General features: G+C 39.3%; 1 protein-coding gene across 7 annotated transcripts in view; it reads right to left on the bottom strand.

The window, feature by feature from the left end:
- Positions 1–376: 376 nt before the first annotated feature.
- The window catches only part of PDGFD (platelet derived growth factor D), a 144,605-nt gene continuing 123,241 nt past the window's right edge, over positions 377–21,740 (bottom strand). For all 7 annotated transcript variants that reach the window (XM_080577701.1, XM_080577704.1, XM_080577706.1 and 4 more), the window contains 2 exons: positions 15,050–15,264; positions 377–4,063 (listed from right to left, as the gene is read on the bottom strand). In XM_080577701.1, coding sequence (XP_080433827.1) covers positions 3,929–4,063; positions 15,050–15,264 — 350 coding nt within the window. In that variant the 3' untranslated portion in view covers positions 377–3,928. The remainder of the gene's footprint in view (positions 4,064–15,049; positions 15,265–21,740) is intronic.

Genomic DNA, 21,740 nt, shown 5'->3' with positions numbered 1-21,740 from the left:
CCATGGTTTGGGTGGGATGCAGAACTCCAGCAGGAGCCTACTTTGCTATTAAGCAGCTGAGCTTCAGCAGGACAAGCAAGGATAGCTCTGCTGCAGCCAAGCCAAGCCCACGGGGGTTGAGAATAGTGCCGAGCCCAGGGGAGCACCCTAATGTTTATCAGAAATGCTGTGCCTCTGTCAAACTGCTGCTGTTTTGCAGTGAGTTTTAAATTCGATTATACTAAAATCACACCTTGGTTCTTCCATGATGTTCTTCCTGAGAATGACTACTAAAAATCTCAAAGAAAGCATGGATGATGTCCTGTTGTGGAAATGTCCTCCAGTAAATTTCATTTTTAATTCATCTGAATTCTGAATGATCACTCAAAAAAATCACTTTTCTTTCAAAAGCAGTATTTATTTTTTTCATCAAGATAAGACACATTACATACTGCATAAAGTAAAAAATACTGCTACAAAAGCTGCATTTAACTGAAATAACAAAAAATATATATATAAATTGCACTTGAGAAAGTAGGCTTTATCCCAGAAGAATACACTAAATAAAAAGTTAGCAAGTGGCTTTGAAATTAAGAATCTATGAGTTTGCTTTGAAAATGTATATATTTTAGGGTGCCCAATTCCACCAACAAAAATGAACAAGATTTTTTTTTTTTAATAGCATTGCTTTTTACATTAAAACAATATGTAAACAACATAGAAATTATTATACAGACAAAAGAAAAAAAATAGGTGTGGAAAAACATATCTGCAATTTCTGCTATAAATAAAAAAAATTTTGCTGGTATTTGATTTTGCCAGGTTCACTGCAGGTTGGGGCCAGGGAGTTCGGAAGTTTTACTTAGTTGATGTTTTTTATCTCCCCCTAACTGCAACATAAAGCCCATCCTTAACTCTTCTGCATTGGCCTGGAGCATGCTGTCTTTATGGCAGATGGCAGCATGAAGCAGTGACTCCTGGTCAGTGGTTCTATTCATTGCTAAGTGTCCCAGGAGAAACATTTTATGTTTTATGACAAGTTTAGCCTCTTTTTAAGAAAATAAACCCAACATTAAGCAAGAGGATAATCCCTGTTATACCAATCTCTTTTACAGCTGAATTTTCCTCCTGAATCCTGGCATCCACTGCTGCCTGCATCTAATTCAGTTAGGAAAACTATTGGCTCTTCAGTCTTTAAAATGAGTATTCATACCATCTGCCTTGGTGTATCTCCTTTAGATGCGCAAATCAGATTTTTAATCTCTCTACACAGTCAAAAGAGAGAGAGAAAACTGCCATACTGGGTGACCTCAGTCTGGGGTCTATGGCATACTTCATAAGAGCATCTCTCTCCTTGCTGCCTGTAGAAGCGACTCAGGCTCTCTGATGAGGCTGGATCCCCAAAATTAGATGGTGTGAACACCTCCCAAGACAGGGTTGGTGGGGATAGAGACCAGGTGAGCAAGCAGAGGAGCATTGGAGATGCCAGGCACAGTGGATGCACGGTGCACATCTTCCCTTGATGTTTGGGAATCAAAGGACCACTCAAGGCACAAAGTTATATGAGACAGATGCTACCTACCACTGATACTAACTATTAGGCTAGAGTGCTTAGGCATACTTCAGGCACAATTCAGTCAGGAATATACATTAGAGAGAGTGCACCGTCTCAAAAACAATCAGTACTGTCAAGGTCTGACATGCAAATTTATTTCCAAATTAGCTGAAAATTATGGAAGGTCTGGGTCAATCTTGTCATAAAGCTAGAGACAGAAAAAGAATGAAGTCTTCTTTAAACAGCCCTGAAATAAGAAATGAAGCCAGCAGTCTTTGGTTACAGTGTTGTTCTTTTAAAATGAATTGCTGTGAAAAATGATGAATCACCTCCCAACTCAGCATTTGGGAGCATTTTTAAATAGACATCTGGGAGCCAGAGAGGAAAAAATAATATAAATAATAATAATAAAAACCCCACACATTTTGAATCTTAAATGTTAAAGTACAGAAAGAAAAGCAACACAACATTTCTAAGGGATGTTTCAGTAAAGTTTTGTTAAAATTATAAAAAAGCACTTATAAAATACTTGAGCTGATAGGCTAAGTCTGAACATTACTGCACATTATGAAACATAAAACTGTGTATTGCTAAAACATACCTTAAAGGCTCTCAATATTATACTATAGCACATGCCAGTTTTCACTAATTATGACACACTATTGTCAAACTACTTTGCTCTTTCAGAGAGGCAGAAACACAAGAGGCAACATGAACAAGATGAACCAATGCAGTCTATGTCTGTTATTAAATATAAAACCTCAGCCATTAAATGTGCCACCCCATTCTCTCTGTTACATTCATGTAAGAACTCCAATTCTTTCATAGACCTAAAGCTGCCTGTGTTTTACACTGAACAACTTTTGGAACAGCATTTTAAAGCCTTTAAAGCTATTTTGGAAAGATTTTATTTTATTTTATTTTGTTTTATTATATTTTCATCTAGAGCACTTTCGTAATATTTTAAAAGGCATAGGAAGCTATGCTGTAGCTTTTAAAGTGCTTATTTTATTACAAGGTGGTGTTTACTAATATTCTTGTGGAAGTTAATAAATGATGCACATTTTCCGTGACAGACAGACATTGCTTAATGAGCTAATATGCCTCAGCAAAATGCAATCAAAAAGAAATTCACTGTCAACAGTTTAACCATGGCAATACACATAGCTGAAGTGAGACAACTAGCCTCAGATAACTAAGATTAATGGATATAGGACAAAGATACAATAATCCATATTTAAAACAAACAAACAAAAAAACCCCAAACCAAATAACGATAATTAAATCTCAAACACAGTTTAGTTTCCCAGTAACACAACTGCAAAACAAATCATATTTTCAACAGACAAGTGCCCTATTTCATCACCTGCTTGGGGAGACGCAACACTCCCCCAAATACAGCTAGGAGGGGACTTGGGGAAGCTCTATCTTGCTTTTCATATAGAGAGGGCCCTTCCTGAGCAACTTGCTCAGGGAAAGTGGCAGGAGTCCAGTTCAGGTGTGTAGAGACCAGAATCAGTCCCAGGACATAGGGACTTACTTGGGGATGTGAAGGGAGCCCCATCTCTCCATGCTTGCAGAAGCACATGGACGATGGCTCCTGTGGAGTCATCATGGCAAAAGTACCAGCCTCTGTACTCCCTACCACCACTAGTGTCCCAGATTATGCAAAGCATTTACTAATTTCAGCACAAGGTTTGCTCAAGTACAGACAGTGAGATTTGACTCTACTGGTGTTATATTTCATGTAGTCATGGATTTTCCTCATTGCATCTCACTGTGCTGGGAGGGAACACAGGGAAGTTCATTTTCAGAGCTCGGTTAACCATTTTACAATCCTACAGGCTCAAATTCTCTCTTCATTTATACCCACAAAACCCTACTGCCAGTCAGGAGAGTTCAGCAGGTAGAAATGACAGCAGAATTTGAGTATAGCAAATACTGAGTGAGAGACGTGCAGAAACACAACAAATGGTCTTTCATTACCACAATATCAGTGGGCATTATTGTGTGCTTAAGGACTGTAAGTGAGCTTTTGAAATCTCAACCCTCAGAATCTAGCTATAGAAAACCATAACCCTATATTCTTGGATGCTGATATATAAATCTATGATATACCTGTTTAGCTGCCATGGCACTAATCAGCATGGCTATGCTGAAACACAGCAATCATTTAACCATTTTTGCTAATTGCAAAGGCAGGCTAATAGCAAAGTTCAAATGATTAGTGAATAAAGGTCCTCAGAGCAATCCTGCTTAAAAGTAAATGTCTGGTAAGCTGCAATTAGTGGGTTTGGGTTTTTTATTTCTCTCTTTCTTTCTTTCTTTCGCTCTTTCTCTGTTTCTGTTTCTCTCTCTTTTCTTCCTTTTTTTTTTTGTTGTTTTGTTTTTGTTTTATCGTGGTGGCCTTGAACTGCAGACACAATCACAGCGCTCATGGTGATCCAACTGTATATCTACTAAAGCCATGTTATTCCTGGTTCTGCCTTTCCTTCGAGGATGCCCAGCCTCAGGGACAAATTTCAGCACCTGGCAGGATGAAGAGAAAAGCATCAATTAGAAAATGCTGGTAGAAATAAGAGGACGAGAGTGTTGGGGCCCTAAGGATACCATCCTGACCAGCCTCATCTGGAGCTTGCACCCACACCCCTTCCTATGGACACATACACCTGCATACTCATAAGATAATGTTTAGGTAGTCTGTCTTGGCAATATATCTGTATTTTGGTGTTTATTTTCTTCCCCCTTTTGGAGCGGAATGGTGTTTGGATTCTACCTTGAAGCTCAGATTTTACTTTCTGTCATTTGGGACACATTTTTGTTACACTTCCAGCTTTTTTTTTTTTTTTTTTCCCCACTCCGTGACACCCTGCTGTATTGTTTGTCCTGGAGCTTTGACAGATTGGATTATTTTCTACATCAGGTATCTTTGTATTGTGCAGTTCCCTAACCATGTCCAGAGCTCTCTTTTGCATGCTGATTATCAAGCATGTTTCCTTTGGCTTGTCTTTACAGTCCCATACATATTTGAATTGTTCTGTCCCTTCTCTTACTCGTATAATATTTCTGCTCTAAATAACAAGGAACATTTTTTAAAACATTTTTAAATTTCTGAAGTATACATCATCAGAATTGGTCCAAAAATGAAATGCCTGTTGGAGACAGAAGGATATGAATGGAGCTTGTGCAAAATATTCACCAAGATACCACTGAGTTTCTCTAGAATCTGACTTTTCATAACATTTCTAACTTTGAAATTCTCCCTGCTTTGAATGGGAGATTGGACTAGATGACGCCCAGAGATGTCTTCCCACCCAAATCATTATATGAATCTATGATTTCATAAAAAATGGTGTGGAGATGTGGAAAACAGCCATAATAATGAGTCCTATCTCATCTTCCGTGGTAGCATATGTATGTGAAACATGGACTGGCAAAGGTTAAGGAGGATGGCATTTTGCTTGGGCATGCTTAGTGAGCCCACCGTTGGAGGTTGAGCATCTGTCTAAAAGCTCATATCACCACTAGCATAGTGGTACATGTCGAGGGAAGAGAATCCCATTTTGTTTCATTAGTTAGCTGTTGAAATGCTTATGATAGTTTAACAGAAAAGGTAATAATTTCAAATTACTGCCCTAAAACTCAAGTATTAGTTTTGATCAAGTACAAACGTTGAGTAAAAAACTAAGAACACGTTAACTCTCCTATAACATTTTTTCCCTAAATCTCATAGCACTCTCCACAGAAAGATATGCATCATTATCAAAATTTAATGGATGGAGAATATGAAACTATTTCCTCAAGGCTCTCTACAGATCAGTAGAAGAACTACCAGTGGCATTTGAGTTGCCAAAGCAACTCAAGCAAGCCATGAAACCATGCGCTGGTAAGATGCTAGAGCCAATCATCTCATCCCTTGGCAGGCTGTTGTGAGCCATGATAGCTTGGCCAAGGCACTTCTAAACCATCTAGATTTGTCTTGCTTGTTCAAAAGGTGGAGAGAAGTCCATCTTGTCTATGACCTGCCAAAGCCACTGATCAGCTGGGGAGTGGACCACTCAAGCCCCATTAGTGTCTCAACCACAGAAACACCCACATCTTCTAGACTGAATAACAGACCCCGTAATTAACAGATCATACTGTCACTCAAGGAATAACCTCATTTTTGTACCAAGTACTTTCTGTACATTGACCTCAAAACATCATACAAGAATTGAGATGATTTGGGGAAGGAGAAGGAAAAAGGGGTTGGACAGCAGATTGACAAAATATTGGCAGCTTCAACAGAATTAGAAAGTCCCAAAAAGTAAGTCTGAATGACTTGCCAAAGGTTAACCATAAATGTTTGGGAGGGCTGGTGGGGAAGGGAAGGGTGAGCAGCCTTCAGGATGAGACTGTTTGTTCTCCACTGGTAATGCCTGGATGGTAGGAAGGCCATGGGATGTAACAAAAGAGAGGAACACTGAACATCCTCCCTTTTGTGATATAATTCATGTTTAACCTATGTAATACTAAGAGGAAGGACTGTGCCTAAGCAAGGTACAGATATGGTGTTTTAACCTGTTGTGAAACGTTTAGAAATGTACAGACATGCCATTGGAAACAAAGGAAAAAAATATAATGGATTTTAATTTTGAACATTGACTGCCTCAATATAGGCCATAAATTGTTGTCTGATCCCAGACAACTCACTGTACCACATTGTCATCTGAAACAGAAAGGAAATGAATCTAATCAGGCTACTGAGATTATTACAGAGCTCAAAATAGACTGCATCTTCAAACGTGCTTTTTTTTTTTTTTTTTTGGGTGGGGGAAAACAGACTTTTAAAATGAAGTACAGCTATTGAAGCCAAACCCATGATAAAATTCTTTACTTAAGGAAGACTTTCATCAAAACCTGACAAATTCAGATGACTGGTTCTTTGCAAGATTGTAGGTAGGTAGATCTGCTTTTTTCAGTTGAGAGCAAACGAAAGTATGCAATCGGATAAGAGCAAAGATGTGGGCTGTATTTAAGCTAACAGACCTCCCGACAGATTGGGGATTTTCCCTGTGTTTTATATTAAGAAACATGAGCACAGTATATGTGCTTTGCTGATAAGAGTAGAAAAATGAATTGGCAGACATTTCCTCAGACAAGACAGGAAAGAAGTGTTTGAACACAGCTGAAATTGGACTGCTTTAATAGCTGATCACAGAACTGATGTTCAAAGCTTTCAGTCTAGCTTCCATCTAATAGTTTTAGTTTCAACTAAATACAGAGAATTGAAAAGAATCAGGAAATAAGGCCATTTCTGGTGACCACAGTAGTTGAAAGAAAAACCTCTATTTTGAAAATAGCTGCTGTTTATTCATTTCATGGTCAGTTCCTTAAAGGTGAGGAACTACTGAGTTAATGAAAACAGTTCAAAGAAATTTTGTTTAGGACACTTTACTGCTCCCCTTTTGATGAAATCAGAAGCATTTCTGCCATAAAAAATATGGATATAAGGAAGGACTGGAATGTTCAAAAGCTTTATTTTGTGTGGGAGAAAAAAATGTTTGCAGCTTTTATTAAAGGAGCAAGTCTGTCACTACTAATCTAAATGCAGTGCCTCAGCTGTTGTGTGCCTCATCATTGCCTCAAAAATAATATGTAACTACAGCCATATCACCCTCATCAAACACTGAGTTAATTAGGGTCATAAAGCTATTAAACCAGTATATTAAAAAAAAAAAAAAAGCAATACATGGGACTTAACATCTGAGCTAGACTTGGTATTTATAGGTAATACAAAAAAGAGAATCAGGGCCTTGTTACATTTTACATGTGGATAACCCCATGAGCACGCCACTATGCCAGACAGCACTTTTTGTAGGTGTGACTGAACATCTGAGAAGTTTCAGGGTCAGATGACTGTGGCAACTGCATAATTTTCCTTGGGGGTGGTGGTGAAGGAAATAGAAAGAAAATGCTTACATACTTTTCTCTGCCAGGAGTCTTGCTAACTGACTGTGCATTAAATTTGGATTCCAGATTGTGAAGGATTCTTTTAACTAGAGACTAAAGCCATCACCAAAAACAGCACCTGGAATCTGAAGCCAGATAAACTCAGTCTGGAATTAGTGAACAGCTGTTTAAGTCAGGCTAATTCAACACTCGGACAGCCCTCCAAGGAGCTAAGTGGTTTCTGATCTCAGTTCGAGGACATCAGAAAACAGCAGCCTTCCTAGTAGGTAAACAGTACAAGCTTGGGGCTTGCTTTGGGGGCAGCAGGGTGCTCTCCAGTGGCCTGTGGAGCATGGGAGGTCAAGACCAATGGCCCTTTTAACCTCAGATCTATAAAAGTACTTTGTAACCTGATGTCAGAATCAATGGGGCCTGTTCGAGGGCTAAAGAGAGATGAGAGATGATGTCTGCTGGAGAAAGGACCCATCTGGATATGGTATGTTCATCCTGACCCATACCCAGCACTTCTCCAGCAGAAGCAGCAACAAAGAGGTAATTTTGGAGAACAATTCACCTGAAACACCTGTCTCTGGAAGAAGGAGGTGGGGCTAGCTCTGTTGACCAAGAGAGGAGCCCAATGGCTGGACTCTCAGCTTTAAATGAGTAGAGCTAGATGGGGAAAACCACTCCCTCCTAACCAAGTATTATTTGCCTTTGAAGTCAAGCAACATTTAGCCATAGAAGTCCATTATAGGTGATTTTTCTTCTAACAAAAAGCAAGGAGCAATAGGGAACCCAGCCAACACTTATAACAGCAGCAAGAAAAATGTATCTAATTGCTCATATCCATTTTTAACTTATTATCATATACTTTATGTATTAGTATTTATTAATACCGACTTCACTAATATTATTTGTTAAATTCTTGATCAGTAGTTTAAATACCAATGAAAATCTGAGCCCTCACTTAAAATAGTTTTTTTTTTTTTTTCTTTTTTTTTTCTTCCCCGGTTAGGCTAAGAAGACTACAAATAATCAACATGACTACAGTTTACCAAATATTGGTTAGCTGCATATTCCAGTGATAGAGGATGGAGAGCAACTTTGGATGCTATTTTAGATAGTGAAATTTGTACTTTGCAGAATTTATTTTAACTTGCAGCTATGCAGCATTATCTAATCTCCTTTTGCTCATCTAAAAATACCATCATTCTAGCATGCAAACCAAATTACATTTGTCTGAGGTTCATGAAAGAGGACACATCAAAAGTGCAAAACATCAACAGAGATCCAAGTTCTGATACAGATGAAAAATCTTACTCAGCAACTTCTGAAAGTTATCTAATCCAAAGGTCACACATAGTTTAGCTATGCCCTTAGCATAAGAAAGCAAGCATCATGGGAATGTGGTTCATAATTTAGGATAAGAACCTTTATTCTAGTAGGAATATAGCCTAAAATAACAACAGACCTAAAGCTGTATTCTTTCTTACCCAGAATAATTATAGGATATCAGGAACAAGAAAAAATAAAAAAGGGTTCTTTTGCTGATCAATGGTAGCATTCAAACTAAGGCATTATTAAATGTGGTTGGGATTATTGCTTCTATTTTTTTGATCTGTATGAATCAGAAACACCTGTGTGTAGCACAGCAAACATGGGGAAAAAATATTTGGCTTAAAATTCAAGCATCTGAAACAGACACCAAAGATACAATGTTTTTTATTTACTTGTCATCAACAAGACCCTCACTTTTGATCGTCTTGTCAAACATTATGGCTCCGGCTATTGCTTTCCACTGACAGATACAGGGGTTCCCTGTTCCCAAATTTGCCTCAGTCTGCCTAGACCTGTATCACAGCTGTCTCATTAGCTTAACTTCCAGATGTCATCCCAAGAACCTTCATTTTAATCTAGTCAAAAATCAACATTTATTCTCTCCCTGCACTACTTTGCTCTCTCTGCTCCTCCTGCAATCTAGCAGTCACTTCTGACTCATTCTGTTTCCTTGCATTTGCATTCCAAATAAATCCCATTGCAGCTTCTTGTATAATATTTCTATGTATTAACTCTTGTTAGGTTAATTCTGTGCCTTTATTACCATAACAATCTTTTTGTCTCATTCGTACATGTACTATCACCTCCAGGACATACAACAATCACACCAATCAACAATCCTTGCACATTGGTTTGATGATGCTAGCTCTTTTTAATCCCTCAATCAATTTCCTTTGTTGTATTATCTTTGTCTAGTTATCTTATGTTTCCCTGTGTAAAGACAGCGTGAGAATTATTGTCTGGTCTCTCAAGTGCCTCCTTAAGGTTTGCTTCTCACTTCCCTGTGGAAAAAGAAAAGAAGGAAGGGGGAAAATACACCAAATTGCATTAGTTAAATTTAACTCCACTGCAAGAATTCTTCTGTCTTACTGAAGTCCCATATCATCTCTTTGCTTTCTCCCCTGTTCATTCCTCCCCTTCTGTACCGTTTCCCCTTCACTGTGCTGGGTCTGGCTAAAGCTCTTTTTGTGCCCCAGCAAGTTGTGTAAAGGCTCAGTACTGTGCAGGTACTCCGAGGTGCTTGCTGCTCCTCTCAGGGCAGTGAGTGGCTGGGAAGTTGCAACGTTAACAGTAATCTAAACCTTGTAGTTGAGCATTATTTGCGTGTATGTCCTGTGAAAGCAAAAACAAAGTAACATATACATTGAAAAAAGCATCAGTCTGTACCATTGAGAAAGTAAGTAGGCAAGAGAGATGCAATCAGTTTCACCACTTTATTTTTCCTTATGTGCCTGTTAGCTGTGTTGCAGAGTACAGTGTTGGTGGAGGTTTATACACTGTGACAAATTCTGGTTGCTACCTTAAGAGTGTTTATTCCTCACGGAAACTCATTTCACATCTCATCAGTTACAGCAATGAGATGGGGATACTGACTTCTCGTTTCTGTGAGGTACAAGCACTCCTGGCACAGCTGGAGACCTAGCTGCACCAGGTCCTGGCCTCTCTGGGCTGGGTTGTCTCCAGCTTCAGAGCCCCTCTCTCCTTAAAGGGCAGCTGCAGGCACTTCTGGAGAAATGCACTGCAATGGAAAACATCCTTTCATTTCAGTTCCCCTTTAGCAAGTCAGACGTGAGTATTAGATTAAGGAGTACTGCATTCATTTCCATGATTTGCTTTGTCTTTGCATGGAGCCCTGCACTGTAACTCAGGATCTCTTCTGGTAGGCTGTCAGGGACATTTTGAGATGCTGCCAGCACTTGTCCTGTTTGGTTTGCAGGGTTCGTGACACTATGTGGTAAGTCATGACTATTTGTCCATGAGCTCTCATTTCAAGCAAGCCCAGAAGCTGCGGAAAACCAAAGAGCATCACAAGACCCTGTTTTTTTTTTTTTTTTTTTTTTTTTTTTTTTTTTTTTTTTTAAATAACACCCATAAAACTAGCTGTTTACTCAAGTTACGAACCCTTTTATTTCTGGAAATTGCTGAGTAGTTTGGTAAAGTTATGGCAGACTTCCAAGTTATATATATATATAAAAAAAAAAAAGCCCCACGGTCTTATTATTAGCATTTCCCAGGGCAGTAAAGAAAAATATACCCCTTACTGAGGCATTCTCATTTTCTCTTTTTCCCTGCTGTTGCATTATTTCTTACAATTGGACGTGATAGGAAAGAGCTATACAGTCTGTTCAAGGAACTGCAGCAGCAGCTTGGGGAAATGTGATTGCTGTTAGTCCTGAGATACTAGGAGGGAGTGTTCAGAAACCTTGGTGATGAGTACAGTATAAGGCTTTGAATAGGAACTAAAAAACATCATGAGCATAAGACGATAACCTTGAAATCTCTCTGGAGTGTAAGCCTCTCAACATGCACACTGGGCATTTATGTCCCCAGAGCTGCCTGCATGCTGCAGCTCTAGTACTGAGAGACACTGGCTGCAAAGATGAAAAGCAGCCTATTGCTTCTGGAAAATTTGCCTGCTTGTCTTCCTTATGCAGAATAAGGGGTAGCTCAGAAATGACAGACAACTGTTATGTGTTTTCTAGTCATTTTTTTACTGTTCAGAACAAACATATCCATGTGTAGGGTGAAAAGCTATAGTGGGTCCGGGAACTTGGTAGATGAAACTCTAGGACAACGTTTAGGCAAAGAAAAGAAAACTGGCAAGAAAAGAAAACTGGTGTCTGCACGACGCAGTTTCAGCTGCTACAAACGATTCCTTTGCTCCACTGTCTTGTACTTCTGGTGTCTTTTGCAATTGAATCAAAGTAATTGAGACTTGCATTTGAATCTGGTTGACCTTCTCCTGGAGCGGAAGGCAGAGATTTTTAACAAAATTAACACCTCCGGGGAACTTCTTAAAGTGTGAAACTCTGTCCTTTGTCATGCAACTAAAGGCTTTTTGATTAAAGCTAGTGGGTTTCAAATTGGCTTCGAAAAGGGTAAAGCAGATACTTGGTTCTAAAATCGGCATGTCGAGAAGCCCCTCCTCTGCACTTTTACTGCCAGACATTTAAATAAACTTAGAATTAAGCGTTGAAAATGAATAAAGAATAAAACTGATTACCTGCACCTACCAATAATAATAATAATAATAAAGTGGAAAATATTGTGGACTAAAAGTAATGGATATACCCTTAGTATGTCATATGTGAATTTATCTGCATGACTTTCACTCATTTTAATGGCAGCCACTTGGCTAAATTTCTGTTCAGTGAGCTGTTAATTCGTCCCTCAGGGATTAAGTTGAAATTTAAACTCACAAAAGCCATTCAATGCTAAAGCTAAAACACTGCTTTGAATTCACACAGTTTTCAGAGAACAAAGGACCTGTGGAATAAATAAGCAGTGGTGTATTAATGTTAATATTGAATTTCTTGAATTTAGTGATTAATTTTGTATGCCGTGACATCTTGGTTCTAACCAGTACCCACTTGGTGTGATATTCCAGTGTTCCAGCACCAGACGCTCCCAAACAGCTAATAAAAAAATAACTACTTGACAGCATGTTTGCAACCAACATTTTTTCTAGCTGCTGTCAATAGTTGGCTTAAGCTCTGACACAGATGTGACACAAGATTCTTTAGTTTATATGTTGCTTCTAATTCTCTCAGAGTCCTTCTGAATTTGAATTATGCCCAACTCTTATATTTAAGTATTGAAATTTCATATAGATTTACTGTGCAAAAAAATCAAAATCCTTTTTATCATTTCAAATCAGTTCTATTTCAATATCTTTGACTGCACTTTGTCTTTTTTAAAGGAGAAGATTATTTGGAAAGACCTGAATTTCCTGTAGGTAGTACTCATTTTTTTTGTATCTTTTACTGTGTTCTCTATTACTGACATTTTTTTTTCTAAATGCAATTGTCCCAAACTTTTGAGCCCCTTTTCTTAAAAATGCTTTTGATGTGTATCTTCTGCTGTATATTTTCTGCTTCTGTATATCTCTTCTGCTCCTGCCTGTATCCTTCTAAGCACCAACAGTCAAAATCCATACAAGTACCCCACCTGTTTATCTGAGGCCATAGTAAATACTTGGTGTGCTATTCTCTATTCACCTCTGCTTCTGCAGAATACTGTCACTTGCTTTTTTCCCACCATGCTAAACAAATGTTTTCCTGAAGCTCTTCACAGTGATTCACTACTCGACCTTTGGTCCAGTTTCCATCCCTCATTTCTCCCTCCTTCCCTCTCACGCACAGTGCTATATGAATAAATAGTTGAGACTGCTTGTCCCAATGCTTGCTGCTTTTCTAAACTGCATTTATAAGTAGTTTCACAAGTCTTCTGAAAACCCACGCAGCCTTCTATGCTGTTAGAATACTTTATCTCTTGCGTTATCTGTCATTTTTGCCACTCACTGTTCACCTCCTTCCGGACTGATCATACATGAAATAACACTTAATTCTCATACCGGGGACATCCACAGATAGTCACTCCTATGTAGCAAATTGTTCATCTCTTGCACCTCTTTGCTATTTATCTAATCCATGACTGATCTTGTCTGGTAGACTGTCAGCTCTCTGAAGGAGGTGCCAGGCCTTTTAGCATTCTTGTACAATGGTATGGTGCTGTATAAATACTTATTCATATGTAAGGCATTCTAGTTTCATTTTATCAGCTCACAGTCATCTAGGTGTTTTATACCTATTAATTTTTTTCCAATTAACTTTTCTACCACTGAGATAAAACTTTCTGCTCTGTAATTACCAGGGTCATCCCCTGCATCTTGCTTAAAATTAGATAAAATATTAACTATTCTCTATTCCTAGGTGATGCAGAGTATGCCATATGCTGCAGCTAATTGTGAGAAAACTCTCTTACCTTGGAAAAGGGTAACCACACTGTTCACAGTGAGGAAAACAGTCTGACCTTCAGCAGCCTCCTGCTATTTCAGCCTTAGGCTCTCCCAAGTTAAAGCCATTATGAGCACACATTACCTCCAGATTAAAAGTCCATGAAGTTCACTTTCACTGAAGACTTAAGCCAAGTGGCAAATCAAGGCTCTTAAAAGAGATATGTGTCAGAAACTTAAGTCAGTATGGCATACAGCTACCTACTTTCAGACACTGAAAGAATAATAGCAAGTTTCCTGTATATGTTCACTTTGGTGAACATTGTTCCTGTCTGGTTTTGAAAATGCTGATTCAGAGGAGAGAATAAAAAATTATCTTTAATTCTCTTTCCTTGTTCACCCCAACAAGGGAAACTTGTTGTTCTGAATGGATTACAAATAAATATGATGGACTTTGTTCTCATGCAGAATTTTGCATGAAAAAATGCTGAGTGGGAAAAAAGCTAAGGCTGAAATATTCAGCTGCTTCCTATGGGTAATAAATCTGGAAGGGAAGAGAGTTTACCAGCAACTTAATTGTCATTTCCTAGCATGATCATAAGTTTAAAAGATATAGTGTAAACCAAGAGGAAGCACAGTCAAATGCCTCAAGGAACATATCTCTGTGTTACTGAAAAAAATATTATCGCTGCTATATAATTGTATTAGTCCTTCTTTGGGAAAATCAGTCCAATTTAAGCCAAGCTCACTAGGATGCTATGGTAGTATCCCTCTAGAGAGGTGGCAGAAGTTCCCTCCAACTTCTAAATTATCTTACCCATAAATACCTGTTAACACCCCTTCCTAACCCATATACAAACTCCTTCCACTCTGCTCATTCACCACCTCCAAATGTAAATCGCTGCACGGTTGTTTGTAACCACTGCTTGTTTGTGTACTGCTGCTTACTGCAGCATAAAGTGTGAAAGCTGTTCTGCAAGGCACCAAGCTGGTATCTAGCATGGACAGCAAGAGCAGTGCTACTGACTAAGGGATGCTCCACCCTCAGGCTACCTGAACCTGTCTGGAAGCCCAGGCAGAACCTTCACTTTAGGAATAACACTGATCACAGTGGGCATTCACTTAAATATCCTACTTCACTACCATCAGCAATTTTTGCTCATCTTCACACTGGAGACGCAACATGATAAATAACATGGCAGCACACATAGGTCTGAGAAAAGTTTTCAGAATTCACATAAGCAATAAATAAACAAAAGAGGTACCCAAGAAAAGAAAAAGAGTAAAAATACCTCATGATATTTTTTCACTGTTTTCCCTGACACACATGTGCAGGATTTCCAGTTCGAAGTCCCACAGCCACAATTTCCTCCGCAGCGCTGGACGAGGAGGCAGCGAGGGAAGAAAACTACATTTGTCAGCTTCAGTTCCTCCCTTAAATTGACAGAGTAGTTTCTTGGAGTGCAGCTGTAACGTTTCACATCATCATTCAGCCTGTCCAGGTCAACTGCAATGCAAAAGAGAGTTCATTAGTAGGGACTGAATGAGACATCCATCCCCCCTCCCAGTTCATACTGCTCCCTGGGAAGCCAACAACACCAAGTGATGTGGCACTGGTTGGAAAATACGTGAAGTACAGCAGTGATTTCTGACCAGATAAGCATAAACACACCCATTTTAAGTCATTACAGGTGGTCATTCCTGCTCTCATCCTGCCCACACAGACTCCCACAGTAGGGCTCACACAGACTCTAAAGGTGATGAGAAAGCTTGTAATAAAATATTGGCTTGAAAGCTCAAGACTGGTTATTTTATTTGCTCTGCCACCTATCTGCTGAAACTTTGGGTGAGAGATTCCACCTCCACCACTCTCTTCCCTCCCTGATTATAACTTACTTATTGAGATGATGTTATTTTTTATTTTGGGCACAATTTTTTGCCCAACTGTAGGTATACAAAAGGCAAACACTTTAAACAAGGCTCTTCCTGTGGCCAGTAGAGAAATGTCTTTGTAGAGTGATTCATCTCTTCCCCAAAAGGGTCTCTAAAACAGGTGGCACCCCTTGCTTTCCTGAATTGCCTGTCTGTATCATTTGTGGATAGAGGCTAGATACCTCGCTTTTAGATGCCTAAATCAATCTAAACAATATTAATTTCAGCCTTTAAGTGCTGTTATAATAGGCATACAAATAGATACAATTAAAACTAATGAGCTTCATTGAATGCCAATAGTTGGTTGATGTTTAAAATGCCTGGTGTCTCTGTGAGATGTATCATGGAAACAAGTAGTAAAGCCAACCATAAAAATGACTTATAGACAATCAACTGTGAGTTTAAGTGCTGTTTCTAGCTTTATCTTGCAAAGCTAAAATAAAACTCAAAAAACTTCTATAAATCCATTTTCCACAATTGTGATGCAGTTAAAAGTAACAAATTCAATTAATTTTATTTCTATAGAAGTTTCCTGATTTCTGTTTCCATCCTTTTCTACTTTCACCTTTTCTTTAGGTTTCTATTCAGCAACTACCTGTTCAAAATCTTAATAATTCATTCAAAATTGGAAGATGTGTGAACCTGTGTTAAGAAGTGAGATCCTCTGGACTGAATCTAAGAGCAAGAAAGAAAATTAAAATGCGTTTTGAACTGATGGAGCTTGAAAGCTGAAGAATTCATCTTTCTTTTATTGAAATCTTAAAATTTCAGGAAAAAAATAGAAAACTGAAAATCAGAAACACTTTCTCACTGACAGATCACTCATTTTTTTATCAGTGATAAATCACTAAGTAAATTACAATCAGACGATAAATTAATGTGAACAAATAAAAATAACAAAATGACTGGAGGGTACAGAAAACAAAAAATAATCCCCTCCCACTCCAGACAGTATTTGCTAACAGGTATATCAACAGGAAAACAGGAATGGTTTAAATGAGAACTGAGATAACAGTATAGTGTTTGTGAACATATCAGATTTTCACAGGCATGTTTAATAGCTCAACACCATCTCTGGAACTGAGCTCACCTATGCTTGTGCTGTGCTATAAACATGTGAAAACCTCCAGAAAAGTCAGGAGCACTACTGCACTTCATTTTGTCCGTGACTCAGCCCTTGTCACAAAGTAAATTGTGGAAAAAGCTGTGATTTGTAAATATCATCCACCTTTACATTCTGGCCTTGAGATACTCATTGGTTCATGGCAGATATGCAAGAGGCAAGGGTACATAAATGTCATGAGTACTGTTACACAAAATCATAGCAACTTCAGTTTTCTGGCAAGGTGTTATCTCAGTCAAAGGGAATTTAGCAAATAAATTGTGATTTTATAGCAGTTGTGATACATCTCACCATGAAATCTCAGTGGTTCTGTCCAGAGAGCTAGCATCTCTCCAAAAGAGGTATAGATCATCCTCCTGATATAAGCACAAAATCAATGGGGCTGCTGGTATACTCATGCACTGAGAGAAAAATACATCCCAAATGTCCACAGTCAGGACTTAAAAGACCAGGGAATATTGATTTTTTTTGTTTTAACAGATGATATTTTGTTCTCCACTGTCATTCTTCAAAGCCACCCCTTCTCACTGCAGCCTCTCAGGCTAATTCTTCTCACAGGAAAGTGTTTCCCACTCCTCTAAACGTTCTCACCAGGACCTCTGCCATCAACTTTGCTGACTGATAAAGCAAAGGAGTATCTGGCTAATATTCATTTCAACAGATTGGCATGAAGGGAAAAATAATCAAAAGAAAAAGAGAGCAGAAAATATTCTGCCTTGATGATTAATTAGATTTCTTGAGGGGAATGCCCAGGCCATCCACATTCTGCCCCGCAGCAATCCAGGGGAACGGATATCGATACAAGCAGGCTCCTACCAGGACAGGCTGGCCGTGGACAGGGATGGCATTATGTCAATGGTGCATCTCTAGACTGAGAAGAAAATGCTCAAAGGTTTAATTCAGACCTTGATTGCAATGCCTCCCACTGAGGTAACACAGCAAACAAGGCTTCTAGCAACAACCTGGTCATTAAGGAGGGCCCATACCCAGGTGACGTGAACCAGCATCTCTGTCCAGGCGAAGATGTCCAGGGGACAGAACAAAATGTGCTCTATCACAGACTAAATTTCCCCTGAGGCTCAACAGTTCTCATTCGTGCATTGAGCTGATACCTATTATCACTGCTGTGTTATCAGCACAGGAATGAGTCTTTGCAAAGGGACTGGCAGAGAGAGACAGCACCAGCATTTCAAGGACCAGGGTGGGGTCCTTCCTGCAGAGACAGTGTCGCATGTATTAGTTCCAGTACTCAAGCTGCTCGATTTAAATGGCAAGGGTGACCTGGCAGAGGGCTTTCTCTGGAGGAAAGGCTTTACTCACTAGCCCTCAAAAGCCTAGTTTTGATGACTTTCAGAAGTCTTTGCAGGATCTCTCAGACTGTAGCTGAGTCAGTACTGTGGAGAGCTGTTGACTTGCTCAAAGCATAGGAGGGAATAACCAGATAATTAGGATAACTTGCTTTATGCAATATGAAAAGCTCAGCTGTTTTTGATGAGGGCTCAAGGCTTTCATCAGATGCATTTTTCAGGAATTCTGAAATCAATCAGTGGAAAAAAAAAATAGTGTATTTTTCCATGTTGAATTATTTTTGAAAAATATACAGGAAATTTTCCAATACAACTGCATGAATTCTCCTTAGTTTCATATTCATAGAATTCTAATAATGACTTGACAGTAGTTCTCAGGACCCCCAATTTCAGAGTTTTCATTTAAGATGTGAATTGTGAGCTTTGGCATATCACAACTCAAGTATCAGAGTCTAGATTGAAACTGACAAATTCCGTAGTGGAAAGGTCTTATTTTAGTGATGCTGAAATTACAAAAATAACTGCAAGCAGAGAAGGAAAGATTAACTAACAGGTTTAAGAGATACACAAGTAATCCTCTACAAAAAAATTGTCTGGAGGTAAACACGTTCTTTTCGACTCTGCTCTAGTGAAACCCAGTGCTTGGTGGGACAAGGAAAGTGTGCAACACCTCTGAACAATGTGTACAGTACTCTAGTAGTATCCTGCTGACACCCAAGAAGAGTTCCTATTGCCTAATTAGCTTTAGAGCATGGTTTGCAACCCCTATAACAAAAGAACATATTTTTTCTCTGAATAACTCTGCTGAAAGCTTCAATATGCATTTTTTTCCCTGTCTTGGGATTGTTTTACTGTCTGGAGCCAGTCTATTCCCTCATCCATATAACAATGAGATTTTACAGTACAGTCAGTTTCATGCATCTCTTCACTGCTGTGACTAAAACGTAACCGAGCCTTGGTGTGATTGGTGTGAAATCCTGCTGCTTTACTTATCAAGGACTGAAACCACTGGAGTCCTTAATTTAAAACTAGAACTAAAAGGTTCTGTAGACTGGATGCAAATAACTTCAAAGTATTATTACAGAATGTCTGCATCAGAGATTAAATTTAAAGGCAAGGCAGACATAAAAAGATGTACTGGAGCAGCAAGCTGGATACTTGGGGTACAATGTTTGCTCCTTCTTCCCTCTTAAATCCTACACTTAAATCCATCCTCATTTTTCAATAGCACTAAGGCATCTGCTTACCTTTAAACATTGATCTTAATCAGAAGTGACCACTGAAATCAGGGACTGCAGCTAATACCATGTCTTGTTTAGAAGCACAGCCTTCAAGATTGGACAGGAGAGAAACCCCGTGCTGCTGGTCACTGATTTTGTTTAAAAAGACAGTCTGCTAGGATTTATTTTAATACTGTATCTGTTCCAAATTCATACATGGCTGTTACATTTTCATATCGGAACATTTTACACTTTTTTTTTCATGCATCAGCTACAGACTAGAGCTGAGGTGTAAGAGATGGTATCTACCTCACTCACAGTCCTGTACCATATGTCAAGGCCATCTACAAGACAAGGAGGATTTGAGCAATTGCAGACCAGTCAGGCTAACCATGGTAAAATGAAGGAGTAAATCCTTTTGGAGACAACATTCAGGCACGTGAAAGATAAGAGGTTGACTGGAAATTGCCAGCACAGATTTACAAAAGGCAAAATGTGAGTGACCAATCTGAGAACCTGTTGCGATGAGATGACTTGCTGGTGGAGGGGGAAGCAGCAGATGCTGCCTACCCTGACCTTAGGATTGTTTTTGACACAGTAATCCACAGTATCCTTGCAGCCAAACTGCTGAGATACAATGGGATAGGTGGACTACAAATTGGGCAGATATTGGAAAGATAAGGGGGCTTGCACAAAGTGGTCAGCAAGTCTAGGTACAACTGGTGGCTGGTTGCTAGTGGTGTTCCCAAGGGTTAATGCCAAAGCCAATACTGCTAAAGATTTTCACTAATGACCTGAGGAACAGGTGTGAACCCTCAGCAAGTTTGTCAGTGAAACCAAACTGTGGAAAGTTGTCCGCATGAAGTGGGGCTACCTTTCAGAAAGACCTTGGCAGGCTAGAGAAATGCGCTGGCAAGAACCACATAAGGTTCAGTGATGACAAATGGAAATTCCCAGACCTGACTTGGAATAATCCAATGCATCAGTCCAGACTGGGGACATACTAGATAAGTAGCAGCACTTCAGAAGAAGACGGCATCGTGGTAGGCAGCAGGCTGAACGTGAATCAACTGTTTGCTCTTGTAGAAATAGAGGTTGAATGCTGAGCTGCATTAGGAGAAACATAGATGTCAGGTGAATGTTCCCCTTCATTCAGCTTTTGTGAGGCTGTATCTGGAGTACTGTGTCCAGTTTTGAGCCTCATTCAGCAAAAGGGAAGGATCAACAAACTAGGAGTATAGTGAAGGATGACCAGGATGGTTAAGGAGGGGATCCACAACAGCCACAGTGACGCTGAGGGAACTGGATTTATTTAGTCTGGAGAGAAGACTACAGGACGTTGTAATAATTGTCTCCAGCTGTCTAAAAGGAGCTATGGAGAGGATGGAGCCAGACTCTTCTTGGACGTGCACAGTAAAAAGACAAGGAGCAAAAATCACAAGTTGTAGCAAGGGACCTCTAAAGAAATACTAATCACCATAAGGGTGATTGAACACTGGGACAAATTATCCAAAACATTGTGGAATTGTCCTAGTTGGAAATATGCATAACTTAACTAGAGAAGGCCCTAAGTAACCTGTTCTAAATTTGAAGTTGGTCCTGCTCTGGGCAGAGTTTTGGATGAGCTGATCCACAGAGTGCCGTTGTATCCAAAATTGTTCTGTTAATCTATGATTAATATTAAACTGCCAAGATGGCTATATGTTTGCTGTTTTTCCTGAAAAGGTATCGACATCATCAACTATATGGACAGATATATAAAAAGTCTGATTATTGCCTGTTGTGAAGGCAATATGGATCTGTGGAACTGGATTTTGGGATGACATTCATCACCAGACTATGTTGACGATAGGCCAACATTAAACACCATCAGTATGCAGAGAGAGTATAAGGCTTAGAACTTCAAAGACGTTAAATGCCTAACTCTCATTGAAGGGATTTACCCACATTATACAGGAAACTTGTGCAGAGACTGCCCAGCTCCCTGACTATTCTCCCCTTCAGAAATCTACGTCACCTCAGGCCTCTTGCCAAAGGCAAGCAACCCACTGCCAATCCTGCTGAAATTTCTAACACTTGTACTCTTTTTGGCAGCTAAATAGACACATGCATGCAAAAGACCTGCACTCGTTACTTTCCCCTGCTCATGTTTTGTGCATCAGCAAGTGATGGAACTGCAGCATGGTATGAGCACTGTGTGCCATGCACGGGTCCAAAGCTCAGTTCTAGCTGACTCTCATCCCCCTTCATGTGTGATTTAGAGTTTGTAACAAAGGTTGTGCTGCTGTTTTTATTCTGACTCTTGACATTTAAAAATTCCTCCTATACATTATGGACTTTCTCAGAGACCTATGAATGTATTGCACCCCTTATCCCCAGAATTTGTACTTCTGTGTATGTC

The sequence above is a fragment of the Anser brachyrhynchus genome, assembly GCF_964034855.1.
Source record: "Anser brachyrhynchus genome assembly, chromosome: 1".
Classification (NCBI taxonomy): domain Eukaryota; kingdom Metazoa; phylum Chordata; class Aves; order Anseriformes; family Anatidae; genus Anser; species Anser brachyrhynchus.
The sequence above is the reverse complement of the archived record's forward strand: the minus strand, read 5'-3'. Positions and strand labels throughout refer to the sequence as shown.